Source organism: Arabidopsis thaliana, chromosome 4, assembly GCF_000001735.4.
Source record: "Arabidopsis thaliana chromosome 4, partial sequence".
In the NCBI taxonomy this organism is placed as follows: domain Eukaryota; kingdom Viridiplantae; phylum Streptophyta; class Magnoliopsida; order Brassicales; family Brassicaceae; genus Arabidopsis; species Arabidopsis thaliana.
The window spans coordinates 4161413-4177390 of record NC_003075.7 but is presented as its reverse complement, the minus strand read 5'-3'; the positions used below and the strand labels follow the sequence as shown (position 1 = coordinate 4177390).

The 15978-nt window shown below is 33.3% G+C and overlaps 2 protein-coding genes and 1 pseudogene across 3 annotated transcripts; all 3 read left to right on the top strand.

Annotated features, from left to right (window-relative positions):
- Positions 1 to 2163: 2163 nt before the first annotated feature.
- On the top strand, positions 2164 to 4782 carry AT4G07350 (uncharacterized protein; the record flags this gene model as incomplete). Its single annotated transcript, NM_116807.1, has 4 exons — positions 2164 to 2705; positions 4017 to 4135; positions 4394 to 4543; positions 4601 to 4782. The coding sequence occupies 4 exons, from the start codon at positions 2164 to 2166 to the stop codon at positions 4780 to 4782; spliced, it is 993 nt and encodes a 330-aa protein (NP_567311.1).
- A 1963-nt stretch (positions 4783 to 6745) lies between these two features.
- AT4G07340 lies at positions 6746 to 9210 on the top strand (annotated as a pseudogene; the record flags this gene model as incomplete). The annotated part of the gene is made up of 9 exons: positions 6746 to 6793; positions 6897 to 7161; positions 7256 to 7352; positions 7445 to 7572; positions 7669 to 7756; positions 8044 to 8142; positions 8372 to 8495; positions 8584 to 8790; positions 8962 to 9210.
- Positions 9211 to 11820: 2610 nt separating this feature from the next.
- Positions 11821 to 12437, top strand: AT4G07325 (replication-like protein; the record flags this gene model as incomplete). Its single annotated transcript, NM_001340562.1, has 3 exons — positions 11821 to 11859; positions 11958 to 12219; positions 12319 to 12437. The coding sequence occupies 3 exons, from the start codon at positions 11821 to 11823 to the stop codon at positions 12435 to 12437; spliced, it is 420 nt and encodes a 139-aa protein (NP_001327997.1).
- Between the last annotated feature and the right edge of the window lie 3541 nt (positions 12438 to 15978).

The following is a 15978-nucleotide window of genomic DNA, read 5'->3' as shown; positions in this document are numbered from 1 at the left end:
TGATTAGAAAAAAGGCTTAAAAGATTCATGAATGCAAAGGGTAGAGTTAAGTTTTTATATTGGGATTGGAGATGGGATTACCATTAGAGCTTTATTTGATGTATTCTGGGTAGATGGGATCTTATCTCTGTATGCATAGCTTGGGACTTACCTTTAGCATTCTACTAAAGCTTAATCATTTTTTGAGAGATCCCCTGTTACTGAAGCCTATTCTGTAAGGGACCATCTTTGTCTCTTGACCTTTTACCTTAGCCAAATGAGTTCATTGATGATGCATTGCTTGATTCACGTTCCAGAACTAATGAATGTTAAAGGGATTGGTAGATTTGAAAACTTGTGTAGGTCGAGCATATGAGTCGGATTGATGATGAGGCATGGCTAATGTTTTTAAGTAGAATTCGATCTTGCACCTTAGAACTTTCAACTTGGACATTGATTTCATCTGGTTTATCTGGTGCTTTGGCTCTGAGTCCCCGCTTTCAAACCTCACCTCCACCTTGTTCTTGATTATTTGTTTGAGGGCAAGCAAAGACTAAGTTTGGGGAGTTGATAAGTGTGTATTTTGCATGTTTTGAGCATCCATTTGTCATCACTTTAGCATCATATCATCACTGTTTTATACCATTTCTCATCATTTTTCATCACTTTACATGTTTAGGATAGATTTGCATGCATGTTGCATATTTGCGTTGATTTCAGGTGATTTGGAGCTGTTGACGAGCTATCTGGAAGAAGCGGACCTGATCATGTCAAACCACTCGACCCCGAGGTCGAGTAGGAGCTTCTAGATCAGAACAGATCACTCGACCCCCTGGTCGAGTAGAGGACATCACTACTTCACCACATCACTCGACCCCGAGGTCGAGTGTCTTCATCCCATCACCTGACCATCACTCGATCACATCACTCGACTCCGAGGTCGAGTGTCTTCACCTTCATTGCCAGACCACAACTCGATCTCGCCACTCTACCTTGAAGTCGAGTATCTCCATCACCACCACTCGACTACATACTCGATGGCAAGCTTCAGAGTCTTCGTCATCCCGCACTCAACCAGACACTCGAGCACAAGGAAGAAAAGAAGACTCCAGCTATTCACTCGACCTCCCACTCGACCACGTGGGTCAAGTACAGTTCTTAATCCGTCCCAATACTTCGTCGGTTTAAGTATTAGGATTTCGGAATATTTGGCTATAAGTAGCATGTACTTCACATTTTTGCAGACAAGTTTTTATCTAGTTTTATTCCGCAGACCTTGTGTTCTAGACCTTTTGTAATATGGATTTCTCTTTATCTATTCAGTATTTAGTTTCTGTTCTTGATTTCGTTTACTGTTGTTCATTCTGAAGTTGGCCCAATGTAATATATATGAAGTCCAGCCAATTTTATGACCAGCCCAAGAAGAGCCCAAACCAAGTGGGTAATTTGCTGGTCAAGAGGAGTGACGAAAATAGCATTTCAAGAGTCATTTTGGAGCCAATAAGTGGAAGGGTTATCTTTAAACTTTCAAACTAGTTTTTATTTCTATTCATTTTCCAAGGTAGTCTTGTGAGTGTGTTCCAAGACTTCCTTCTTCTTTATAAACCTCTTGTAATCTCTTATGAGAACTCATCTATCTTTATATCAAAAACTCTCTCTTAAAAATAGATCATGGATCCATTTTCGTATGTGAAATTTTGATCTTTCTCGACTTATAAAAAGGCTTTTCCGCATCCTTTTGTGGCGTCATTCAATCCATCATCTCGTCTTTGAGTTGTGTGTCGTCTCTATTTCGAGAATATCCACTCCAGATCTTCCAAGTGTCGAAATTGGGATTGATTCCTCACCAAGATCATATCATGTGGTATCAGAGAACACTTGGAGGTTGAGTCTTTTCTGTCTGTCATCTTGTTTTAATTTTCATAATTATTTGGTGTGTCATGAATTTGCGAAATCACTTGTCACGGGTTCGAAAAAGAGTCTAGTATTTTGTAAATTTGTTTTTAGAATTTTTAGAAACTATTTGATAATTTTTAGCGTCCGATTAAGTCGAACAGTCGTGATTAGGGTTGTAGGAGAGTTTTGTGTAAGTTGAAGGGTCATTTTGTGTTTCTTGTGTTGAATCCTTTCTATTACAAAAAGCACTTGTTACTGGTGTATTTTTGCTTTGTTTCTCAGGTCGCAATGTCAACAACTGAGGAGAGATCAAGCCACAACCGCAACAATCGTCTAATTGAAGCTCTTACCATTGAAATGGAACAAATTTTCGACAGCCACTTAGATCAAATTCGTCAAGGGCATCACAGAGCACGAAAAAGGAAGGAACAAGAGCTTAATTCTAAGCCACCAGACAACTCACTGAGATCAACACAGAGCAGCCCACAGAAAATCCCTCACACTCCCAAATCCAAATCTGTGTTTCATTCTGATTATAAACCGACTAATGCATTTTTTAAATTTTCAGGAAAAGAAGATTACCTAGAGTGGGAGAAAAACATGGACGAGTGGTTTTCCTACAAAAACTTCTTGAGCGAGATGAGATTTGTTTGTGCACTTAGCCACCTCACGGGAGACGCTTACAAATGGTGGTTGCAAGAAGTTGATGATCGTTTATATTATAAGGAGCCACCTATCACTTTGTGGAGAGATCTTAAGGAACTTCTAAGGAATAAATATGCTCTACAAGCATCAAATCGCTCTCGAAAAGTCAGTGTCACAGCCCAAGGGTTAGCAGTTCAAGAAAAGAAAGAACCCTTAGCCCCATAGCGGAACAACAGTTGAAGGATGAAATTCTGAAGATTCTCAATGCTTACAACAAACCCAAGAAAGCTAAGTCAACATCTCAACCAAAAATGGTCACCGAAAAAGTTGTAGTTCAGAAGCAAAGCTTAAAACCATCACTTGAATTAAGCGTTGAGCCAATGCACTGTAAGTCTTGTAATCTTTTAAAATCCAGGGGATTCACTTGTTATAATTGTCGTAAGAAAGGACATTTAGTTGCAACTTGCCCTAAAAAACTTGAGCTAACTAATACTTCATTAGAATCGAAACTGATCTCACCTAACTCAAGTAGTGAAGTAGTTAGTCAAGGTTTAGAAAATTCTAGTTCTTGTGTCATGCACTTGTTCTTGTCAAAGGATGTTGATTCAGGTCATACTATGGAGCATGAGAATGACAAAACTGAATGAAGCACAAAAGAGGAGAATCATCATTTGGTGTCAACCACTTCACAAGCTTGTCGAGTTGACTATGTTTCAAAGATCACCATCTTGAACAAGAAAGGACCGCCATATGTATCTCAACCAGTTCTAAACCGAGAGTTACCTAAAGAAGAACCACGTGAATTAGGAGGATAAACTCAAGTTGAGGCTGTCATTGTTCACAAACAATCACCTGGAGCTGAATGCAATATTTTTTTCAAGGATAAACCACCAGATGCTACACCACCATTTAGAACTCGAGGTAATTATCTAAACTCCCAAAAACGAATGAAAGCTAATTTGCTTTCTTTTGGTGAAGGTTGTACACTTTGGAGGCCAATCAAGAAGACTAATGATCGGGAGATAAACACTCATCATATGAGTCAATCAAGAGATCCTCGTGAAGATTATCAAAATCAACTTCGGCTAAATCACATGGGAAAATGTATAGGCAAGCAATCAATTTTTTTTGTGAGGGCTAGTAAGGTTAAAATTATTTGTTATCAAAACACCCATGTTTATTGCTTAACTATGAAGAAGCTCTCATGAGCTTGACTAACTGTGCACCGGTGCTGCCGAGTGAGATGATGTCTCTTTTGCAGGATTATAAGGTCATGTTCTCACTGGATAAACCTATAGGACTACCATCCATACATGATGTATCTCAAAGTAACATTTGGAGACCAGGAGATTATCTAGGACGTTCAAATCTTATACCACATGAGATTTTGGTCATTTTACTTCACTTTTTCGTGAAGAGCCTAAAATTGATCTTTCTTCACTTGGTTCATTTCATACTTATCTATGGCGGCCAGGAGAGTTTTTAGATACCTTTAGGGAGAATGAGTTGGTCACCAACAATGTCTTGATCCAAAATGAACCCCCCGATCCAACGCCACTTCCATTAGTCATGATGATACCAAGCACCGAACACACTGTGAACCTTACTCAGGTAAGTAACTCTTTAACTCGATTTGTTTCTCATGTTTCAATAATTGTTACTATGAGTTTATCATATTTAGGAAACATTGAGAAAGAGTTAGATTTAATTAAAGAATATTTGGAATCAAACTCTTGTCTTAGGATAAAAGAAAAACATGAACATTTCAAGAATGGTGCATTGATTAAAGCTGAGCCATGTTTACTTGTTTATAGTGATTTCATGACTACGATAACGCACTTGTTTTTTGCCAAAGGGTTTGACAACATTGCAGGTATAAAAGAGGAGCCACCAGACTTAGATCTTCTCTCGTCCAATCTCTTTAAGAGGACTGGAATTGGAGTTGTTTTGATGCCAAAGATCGATTGTCCATTCAACCGAAGAAGAAGAAAAAGCGACAATGCTTATGAACTTGAGCTGCAAGGTAAGTATAATGTGAGTTCCAATATCAATGAATCTTACTTGGTTCTTTTCATTGTAGGTGAATTGTATTTGAGGTCAAATCCTTTTCAAGTGGGAGAGGATGATGTAATCATAGAAAGCACAAAGGACTTGGAATTTGATCAAGAGCTTGTAGCCGAGGAAAAGCTTGAAGCAGAGGAGCAGCTTGAACCTAAGGAGCATTTTGAAGTCCATGGAACCGAACCATGGTATAACATTTAGAAGTTGGCCCAATGGAATATATATGAAGTCCAGTCAATTTTATGACCATCACAAGCCCAAGAAGAGCCCAAACCAAGTGGGTAATTTGCTGGTCAAGAGGAGTGACGAAAATAGCATTTCAAGAGTCATTTTGGAGCGAAGAAGTGGAAGGGTTATCTTTAAACTTTCAAACTAGTTTTTATTTCTTTTCATTTTCCATGGTAGTCTTGAGAGTGTGTTCCAATACTTCTTTCTTCTTTATAAACCTCTTGTAATCTCTTATGAGAACTCATATATCTTTTTATCAAAAACTCTCTCTTAAAAATAGATCATTGATCCATTTTCGTATGTCGAATTTAGATCTTTCTCGACTTATCAAAAGGCTTTTCCGCATCCTTTTGTGGAGTCATTCAATCCATCATCTCGTCTTTGAGTCGTGTGTCATCTCTATTTTGAGAATATCCACTCCAGATCTTCCAAGTGCCGAAATTGGGATTGATTCCTCACCAGGATCATATCAATGACATAAACTTTATTGAGTCATCAACAACCGAGAGCAAAACAGCAAGAATTACCGATGGTCACGCCAGTCATCGTGACTTTGAAAGTCAATTCGATATCACATAAAAGTCAACAAAATACTACAAAGGATCTAGTGCATGTTGGAAAAGAGCCCACTAAACAGGATTTGATAAGCGGATAAAATTCAGACGACAATAAGTTAGTCGGTCTCACTCTGAAAAATTCAAGAGAGAGAAGATAGAGAACCCACCTCAATAGGATTTTAACATTTTTTTCTCAATGATTCAGCTACTAGTTTAAAACAAAATTTTCTAGTTAAAAGCAAAATAAAAACAAAATTTTCAATTTCAAAACTACTCGGAGGTGGTGGAAAATAGAACTAGACTCCATGCATAAATCAGTTTTGTTTCGTTCTATTTATGTGTTACTTTAAAATATGCATTCTATTTGTGAAAAGAGGTTCCACGATATCTTACACTTTAAAACTATAACAATAATATTTATTTTTATTTTAGTATTGATTATATTATTTTTAACAAAATAATAACCATTAATATCATATTTTAGAAATGTGTTAGTTTTTATTATAGGCTAAGATTTTTTTTAAAAATTTAGATATATAAACGTAACTAAGTATATATTAAAAAAAGGTCTTTAAAAAGATATACTTACAAATCAGTTTTTTTGAGAAATATTCTTTAATTAAACAAAATTGTTTTGATTTTTAATATATGGGATAATATGATAATATAGGCAATAAATCAATATGTAGCACAATTATGTTAATGGCAAATTTTGAGAAACTAAAATCATTTTACGCTAAACTTTTCTTTACTCCGTCTTTTAAATATATATATATATATATTATTAAGAGAGAATGGGGGACAAAAATTTTCAAGCCATTTAAGCCATTTTACAAAAACACGTTACAAGAAAAAACAAACAAAACAAATTAAGGGTAAAACCGTCATTATTTGTGCTCTTCGCAGCCGACCCGAGCCGCGACCGTAACCGACCCGTTTCAATGACGCGCGGATCCTCTTTCTCGTGCAATGGGCCTCACTTCTATTTCTCATTTGGCGTCAAAGAGAGCAGTTAGCCCATTTGCGTTAAACACCAGTCTTAGCAAACATTTATTGCTCAATAATTTGCCTCATTTCCAAGATATTCTTAGTTCTTGAAGATATTCTACAAATCACAACCAATTATGTATGATTCCTATATTCTTTTGAGATAGTATATTTAGTTATGATTTCATATATAAAAATATCCGGTGTTGCTCTAGGGTTTCAGAATCAAGTCCTAACAGTATAAATATTCAAGAATATCATCAATTCTAAAGCATCACTTTTCTTTCTCATCTATACACATAATCAATGAGTTTACCTTTAGGTTTAACGTATCTTAGTGATGTCAAGCCTTTCAAAACAAATTGGCGTTTCCGTGTCAAGATCCTTCATCTATGGAGGCAAACAAATTGACGTTAGATGTCATTATATGTGATGAAAATGTATGAGAGAATGCTATTGATTAAATATATGAATCTATATATATTTCGCTTTGAAACATTTAACATGTTCTTATGTGTTTTTGTTTATTTTGTTTTGATATAGGGATCTAAGATGCAGATCCCCATTAGAAAGCATTATATTGGCAAGTTTCACATGTCACTAAAGGTTGGTGATTGGATGATCATTGATACCTTCACTTTGAGTCCTTCGTATGGCAAGTACAAGATATCGAGTTTGAGCTATCGAATGGGCTTTAACCACAACACAGATGTGATTAAATGTGATCCTGTATCGGATAGTGTTTTTCTGGATCTAGCATATTTTGAAGGGGTTAAGACCGAGAGTTATGATGAAAATGTTCTAATTGGTACATATTTTCTAAATTCCATATCATTAATTTAACTCAAACAAAATGTCTGTTATGGATTTTAATATTAACAGAGTATTCTTTACAATGGCAGACATATTAGGTCAAGTGGTGAGTGTGGGAAAAGTGGATGATATTATGGCTCAAAACAAACCAAACAAAAAACTAGAGATTCAAATAAGAGATGCCAGGCAAGTAGAACATTATTTTCATATAATTTTTGATTCATAATAACTATGTTTTCAAACAAGTAATATTGAAATCGTTTGTTACTGTATTAAAGCAATGAGGGTTTGTTTTGTACTTTGTGGGCTGTGTTTGCTGAGAAAGTATTTAGTGCTTTAAAAAGTGTAAAGCATGACGAGAAGACAGTGGTTCTGATATGCTATGCTAAAATCAATAATTTTAAAGGTATTCACTCTTCCCTTAACTATGTCTAAAGTAGTCAATATTGGATGTATATGTGCATGTCTTAGTTAACATATATTGTCTAATTCTGTTATAAAGGTGAGATTAGTATTACAAGTGCTTTTGATGTTTCGAATGTCATAATCAATCCAGTTCATATTCATGAGGTTGAATTGTTCGTGAAATCGTAAGTGCAAATATATTATGACCTTCTTTGTTCTGTTTAAATTCACAAACATTTTAAACAGACAAATGTGGATTTGCAGACTCCCAAGTGATGGTCTTGCTCTCACTATTCAAGATAATTATGGAACCGTGACATAATTAAGGTGAAAACGGATAATTTTTTTGATTATCCTGCCAAAATGATTGTTGATTTACTTGCTGGGAAAGAGGTAAGTATATTTCCACTAATTCCTAAATTACTGCTTTTAGTTGAAGTACCTATAATATTGTGATTGTTTTTGGAATCAGGTTGGGCAATGGAGAATACTTGGTTCTATTTTTGCCATTGATACCGATTTGGGTTGCTTCTATTTTTGATGTCCTAAATATAACAGAAAAACTGAGCAGGTTAAAAAATCTACCAGCACTGGTAAGATGGTTAAGACACCTATGAAACCTAAGTTCTTGTGTGACAAATGTCAAGAGAGCATCACAAATGTGGAGGCAATGTCAGAATGTTTTCTATTACTCTTTTATCTTGTACAAGATAAAAAAAAATTGTTTCTATTGGTATACAGAAAATTTAAAGGTTTTTAAGTGTATATTAATTTGATATGTACAATACATTTTATTCCAGGTACAAGCTTGAGGTTCGTGTAATGGACCAGACAGCTGAAATTAAACTCATGGTGTTTGAAAATAATGCAACCAAACTTATTGGGCAAACTTCTGAAGTGTTAGTGGATGGACAATATGAAGAGGTATTAAATATATACTATCATTCAAGTATTAGCTATATGTCTATGGTAGAATGAAGAGTACTAACGTGAGACATGTGTATAGATTGAGGATCCTACGATCATACCTGATGTCATCACAAATTTGTGTGGAAAGACATTCCATTTTCTGGTCAGTGTTGAGAAAGCCAATATTTATGGTGGTAAAGATATTTACAAAGTTACAAAAGTACATTTTGGAACAGACATAGCAAAAGAAGAATCAGGTTTGCTTGAAGACACTCAATATGATTCATCAACAATTGGGTCTGAGGAACAAGTATGATCATATTCACCTTAATACAATTCAAACTGCTTATTAAGTGTTTTGTACTGATATAACAAATTATATTTCTCAATTTTTATTGTATAGGGTCAATTGATGTTAACTGATAGCAACGAGAACTGTGCTGATGATAAAAACACTTAACTGTCTACTCCTTCATCTAAGCGTGGTTCTAAGTTGTCTGATATGGCTGATCAATCGAGTACCACTAAGAAGTTATACTCTAGGGTTAACTCAGAAAATGGAGATGATGAGATTGGAACAAATGTGATAATAGAAAATGTTGATGAGGTTAAAGTTATTTCAGATGATGCTGGAAGTCTACTGATAAAAGGAGTAGTTAAAGAGATTGAGCCCCAAACCTCAAAAGCTAAAGGATCAACAAAAATGACGACAGAAAGATACAAGGAATAAAATTAGTTATATGTTTTCACAATTGTTTTTTGGTTTTGGATCTAATAAAAGTCAGATTTTTCTGACTTCGTTTATATTTTTTAATAAGTATTAACAACATTTTCAATTTTTATGATGCTTTATACATTTATATGTATTGCTATTTTTGTTAGAGATTTTATTTCTGGTTTTCACTATCTTTGTTCTACTATATATTTATACTTTTTATCCTAACTCTATTTTCTTATTGAATAGCAAATAACCGGTTTCGAAATTATACTGAAACAAATGAAAACATCAGAAGATCTTTGGAATTTTATAGTCAATATACTTGCATGGTATATTATTGAAAAGTAAGATGTGATATATCAAAAATATAATTGTTAAATCTGAATTTTCAAAAATAAACCAAATCAATGGATCTTGAAACCCTCAAAAGAAGCTGTCTAAATTCAAAAAAGTAATCATTCATTGGCAAAAATTTGAAATTCATTTCTGATATAATTATTTTTGAAAAAATAAGAAGTTCTGTATATTGGAAAGATCAATAGATTCTCTCCTTATCTTATTCATCTTCCACACAAGAAAAAACAGTAGAAACCCTCAAAAGAAGCTGTCTAAATTCAAAAAAGAGTTTTTCTTCAATGTCAAACTTCAAGAACTTTTCTAATTGGCGTCCTAAAAAAACAAAATATTTTGTCTTTGTTAAGCTACTGAAGTTGTGGAATTGGCCTCCTAATTACTTCGGGGAAGAACGTATTATAATTTTAGTTGATGAGAAGGTATGAAACTTATATTTACAGTTTTTATTTCTATAATTGTTGTTATTTACCGGATCATACAAATATAAACCTCCATGAAAGATTTGATGAGATTTTATATATGGTCTCATGGACATCAAATCGATGCATTATCTCCTCTACATGCATACAAAGAAGAAATGAATTCTACACTAAGAGAAGGACAATGGTATCTACTCTCATACTTTGAAGTGGTTGTAGCTAACACACTTGAAAGATTCTCTTCTCATGTGTTCCAAATTAAGTTTTTACGAAAGACTACAGTGGAACATGTTGCTCCTAAGGTAAGATGTCATTTCATTGAGTGTTTTGATTTCTACCGGATCAAGAATGCAGCTGTTGAAAAAAATTTTGTTGTTGGTGAGTATTTTAGTTTTTGTTTTGTACAATACTCGGCTAACCACTCAAAACAAAGTATTTTTAACATTTGGTTATTATAATTTTTCATTGAATCAGTCTCACCAATCGGGAAAATACCTTGGGTGAAGAGGGAATAGGAAAGTGACTATGAATCCAGATACCTTACTTTTACAATTAAAGATACTGTGTAAGTTTTAAAACTATAATACATTCAGTATGATATATATATCTTTTGGTTTATTTATTTAGTTCACTTCATATTTTAGGTCCTAGTACATGAAGTGCGTTGTTGTAGGAAGGTCTTGTGATGAGTTTGAAAGGAAATGCTACAAGAAAATAAGTGATGTTAATTTTAGGATGGAGCTTGTGATGATTATTCTGTGTTTTTGGAACATTTTAGAGTTTGAAGGTTATTTTCTTATTACTTATTCGTCAGATTTTTTTCAAGCCATTTAAGATTTATGATTTACTAAATCGTGTGATTGTTTAACAGGAAATCCATGTTTGAAAAGTGTTTATGGTTGTTCAAAGGTTCACATTGATCCAAATTTCCGAGGAATCGACAAGAACAAATATCTGTAATCTACAGCCTTATTCTTAAGCATTTTTTAGTCTATATGTTGTATATATAGATATTAACTTTGTTTATTTTTGGTTTCTGTTTCGTAGGCGTAACTTTGCATGATCTGATGATGAAGATGTTGACATTTTCATTGAGAGTGTGGAGTCCAATTTCTTAGTTATCGATTTACAATTTGAATTATGAGAAAACAATTGTGCTATGCTTTATGAACTATGTTTATTTTCTTCTGTTATAAGTTGGATTTCATGTGAGTACTTTATATTATTTTGCTTATTTTACTTGTCTCTGAAACTACTTACTTTACCAACTTCTAAAAATGTCATGGATTAGAACTCATGATAACTAAAATGACTAAAGTAAAAGAAGAATCATATTACCTTAATGCAGTGTGCTATCTCTCCGACTTCAAATGCCTGAGATTATAGTAAGACAACAAAGTTAGTATATTTACTAAATTATTTAGATTAAATACTGAAGAATTCGTTTGGGATCAAAAACATAAGCAACCATTATTTATATGTCTACTGAATCCAAATACTTTATCATCATTATCTACTTAACATCGCAGCAATCATTAGCAAATTTTTTTGCTATTTTTTTATTGGCTACAGAATCGGTTAGCAAATAATTATATATTGACTAAAGGATTTGAACAATTATATTATATGGAAACCTTTCATATAGATTCATTGAATCGTTACAACTTTCCTCTCCATATATATAAGACAAAGATTAGGTTAACTTCAGTCAATCTACTCTCTCTCTGAAAACTGTATCAAACCATAGAAACTTCTTATGGCCGACACAAACTATATTCGTGACTTAAGTTTACACAGGAACAACTGGGTCCTATACGTGAAAATCTTAAGCATCTGGGAAAATCAGTCTATGATCTTTGGAAATCATACTACCATGATCCTCTGTGATGTGAAGATTTGTGCGTAAACAATCTTTTTGGATTCCTATTTTGGTTTTTGGTTTCTATTATAGTTCAAAGAATTTGATATGTTTGTCTTTTTATTCAGGGAACCAGAATCGACGATAGAGTACCTTGGGGGGATTATTTGAACAATTTCAAGCCTAGCCTATTTGAAGGCAAGTGGTATTACATTGCTGACTTCCGATTGAAGAGATCAACTTCAATACCTAAGTACTCATCATCTACTTTTGAAATCAAGTTTATGTGGCACACAAAAATGTGGCCTGTAAGTGATATATCTACTGAAAGTTCTCTCCAATTCATCCATGCTGATGAAGTCGAATATGAATATGAGGATTATGTAACTGGTAATCTAAGATTTATTTATATAGCTTATGCTTTCTTGCAATTGTATTTCCTTAGTACTAAGATTTATAAGTATTTGTTTGCTCTTTTGTTATTGTTAGATGCTATTAGAGTCATATCAAGTGTCTCAACTGTGGCGAGGTTTCCATATGTCTGTCGTGAAGGGGAAACAGACTATGAGGCCATATATGTGACATTTACCATCAGAGATAATTTGTAAGTTAACAAGTAATATGTATATTGATATTGAAATTCGTTAGGAACATACTTATATTTGTAGTATGGTAAATTTGTATTTTGGTTGGTTGTAGTGATAGGATCATATCATGTGTTGCTAGAGGGAGTGTGTGTGAGTCGTTTCTGAAAACGTTTTTAGCTATTTATTGGTTTCGTAACTTATAACTACGAGTCAATCACTACAGTCCTCTGGTTCTGGAGAGCCTCTAATTTTAAAGGTTAGTGAAAATTCATGAATATGTTAGTCACATTCCTTTATGATGTTAAACCCTGTGACCTATAACTAATCACCAGAAGTCTTTACAAATGTTCTAGGATCTAAGGTCTTAATCAGCGAGCATGGGTGTTCAAGGATCTTCATTGATAAATCTTTTCCAAACTTTGATGTGACACAATACATGTATGTGAAAGTCATTAAATAAATTATTTTTGTCAATTAGATACTAACTATTCAAGTCAAAAAGCCATGATTTTGTTTTTGTTACAGCTGTTGGTTTGAATGTGAAGATGATGGGTCTGTTGAAGGAAGATTGAGTATGTTGTTGAGAACTGATCCTGGAGTCAGATTCGTCTTTTCAATGATTTGTAGAAGCAATTTACTTTGCTGTTAAAAATCAAACTTATTGTTTCTAAGTTGATTTTGGTTTTATCTGATGAAGTATAATTGAAATGTTTGTTTGAATTATCATACATTGTGTTATTTTTTTTATTTTATGGTTTCAGTTTCCTATTCTCATATTTGATGTTTTCAAGTTACTAATTTATTGCACTTTATCAAGTTTTAAGAATTTACTTTTTCGAAATGAATATTATAGCTATTAAACAATTACCATAGCTGAAACTATTAGAATATTACCTGCTCATTATTAGTGTTGAATCAGACCAATCAATGGCTCCAGATTCTCAATTAAAGATTCCATAACTGATACAAAACATATAAATATTAGCCTTAATTAGATTCATTGATATAATTCCGTAATTAAGTAAAGAGTAACTTAGACTATATAACAATATCGCAAAAAGAATGTATATTGAGCCAAAAATGAATTGAGTAGATAGTTTTCACATATAATGGTTAATACACATATGAACTATGTTTATTTTCCCTATGTTTTGTATTTTCTTTAAGCATGTATGACTTATAAGCGTTTGAGTTTCAAATTTCTGTTAAAAATATTAAATTTCCAGTTATTTAATTTTGGTTATAACTTAGTTCATATTTATAGAGTATTTTCTTATACAATCTAAGAGTAATTAGTATCTAACCTTACATGGAAATGATGAGTTCCACTCTTTAGCTCTTTCTCTGTTAGAAAGGAAAAATATGTTAATAAATTAGTAAATTTAATTCAAGTTCTATTACATAAAAATTGAAATTACAATACATTGCAACCTCCAATAGAAGACAAAATTCAAATTACCTATATAGTATCAATATGTATATACTCTTTCCATAACAATATATGATATCTTAACTACAATATTCTTAGAATACACTCTCTAATATATAAAGTTCGTATAAATAACAAACTTGGCGATTACACTTAAAATTAGTATTTATAATATTTAATCAATATATAACGTTTGAGTTTCTCGATTTTTAGTGGTTCTAGAACTGTTTTCTCAATGATTGCAACTCTTCCTCTAATATAAACTAGATAATTCCGACTTTGTGTTTACAGTTTACTTTTATTTTTCTTTGAGTTTTCCCCTAATATAAACTATCACGGCTTATCAATCTCAATGGAGATGATGAACCTCTTATCTGACATAGGAGTTCACAGTACTAAATGGAGAGTCTATGTGAAGATTCTTGTTCTTTGGCATCATAATCCACCCCAAGATGTTGTTGTAACCACGATGATGCATGTCGATTCAAATGTAAGTTTATAAATTAGCATAGCTTACCCTCTGACTTGATTATATTTGAAACCCTATTTTTTAAATTTTATAATTTTTATGTAGTATAATCGAATTGATGCAACTATTCAAGAAGGCATCATTCATTGGAAGTACAAGGATGTACTAAAAGAGGGGTTTTGGTATTACATGTCCGACTTTCAAGTTGTGGTTAATACCATGCCTGTTAGATACTCATTATGTTCAAAACATATCAAGTTTATGAGAAGAACAAACATGTGGCATGTTCCTTCTCTTTCAATAAGTAGATTTTTTGAGTTTGTGGCTCCGCTCTTATTTTCTATTTGAGATCATACGGTACTCTGTTTTCTATAACTTATTTTTCAACTTTATATCTTGTTTATTCTCTTAACTTACATTATATTAAACGTTTCAGATGCAATGGGTATTATTACAAGGGTTTCTAACATTAGGAGATTCCCATTTGTTTGTCGTCAAAGAGAGACAGATTATGAAGCAAGATTTGTGAAATTCATGATTGCGGACAACATGTAAGTCTTTTCTTAAGGAACAATATTGTAGTCTATTTCTACTCTTAAAAGATAATCATTAGTAATGTGGTTAGTGATGATATTGAGTTTCTTTTTAGGGGAAGAAAGGTAAGGTGTATTTCTGTTGGAAAGATGTGCCAGTGGTTTGTGAACTACTGGTCAAATAGAATCAGTTTGATTACTTAAAATTATGAACTAATTGTCGCTCTTCTCCAAAACTGGAGAATCACAAATTATCATGGTCATTACTTTGGATTTGACTTCTAAATAATAATAAAGATTTGTCTTCATTATAATGTTAACATGTTTTTAAAATTTTACAGGTAAGCATATTCTCCTTAATGAGTTTGGCTTTTCAAGGCTATACACCGATCCTAAATTTGAAGAAATTGATATTCCAATTTTCAGGTAAGTATATATATATGGAGATAAGGAGACATTTTGGAGCAAAAGCTAAGGAAAAGGAAGCTAAGGACGATTTTGGTTCAGGAATCAGCGAGGAGTGTCGATCGACACACTCTTGGTGTCGATCGACACCAGTTTCGGCCCAGCAAAAACCTAGACGCTTTCGAGTTTACAGAAGCTCAAGTTTGCCCCAGAAGATTTCCGTTTTTGCATTATTAGTCCCCTGACGTCTTTAGGGTCTATATATATTGTTTTTAGACCTAAGTTTCTTTTATCAAGTCTTTTATCAAGTTCTTTGCCAACCCTATTGTGAGAGATATAAGCTATTCATCCATTGTTCTTGAGAGTTTCATTCAGATCTATATACAGTGAAGAGATCCCTTCTTTCCCTTTTTCTATTTACTGTGTTTATGCGTTCTATCTCAAATATTTTGTTTGCTTCATCCAATATGTCTGAGTAATAAGCTTGTTAGGAATAGGGTTTCTCATTAGGGATTCATATGGTTTAGTAGATTGCCCCCTTTGCTAGGTTATCTGTAGAATTTTTCATCTTTAATAATGCCTAATGCTAGATCTAGAGTAATTAACTAGATGTAGTTGGATCTATTATTTGATGAGTCTGGTTTATAGGTGTGTAATAATAATCGGCCTATATACTAAGATGAACAATTGAACTCGTTAAGAATGCATATTTAGGTTGATAGTTTC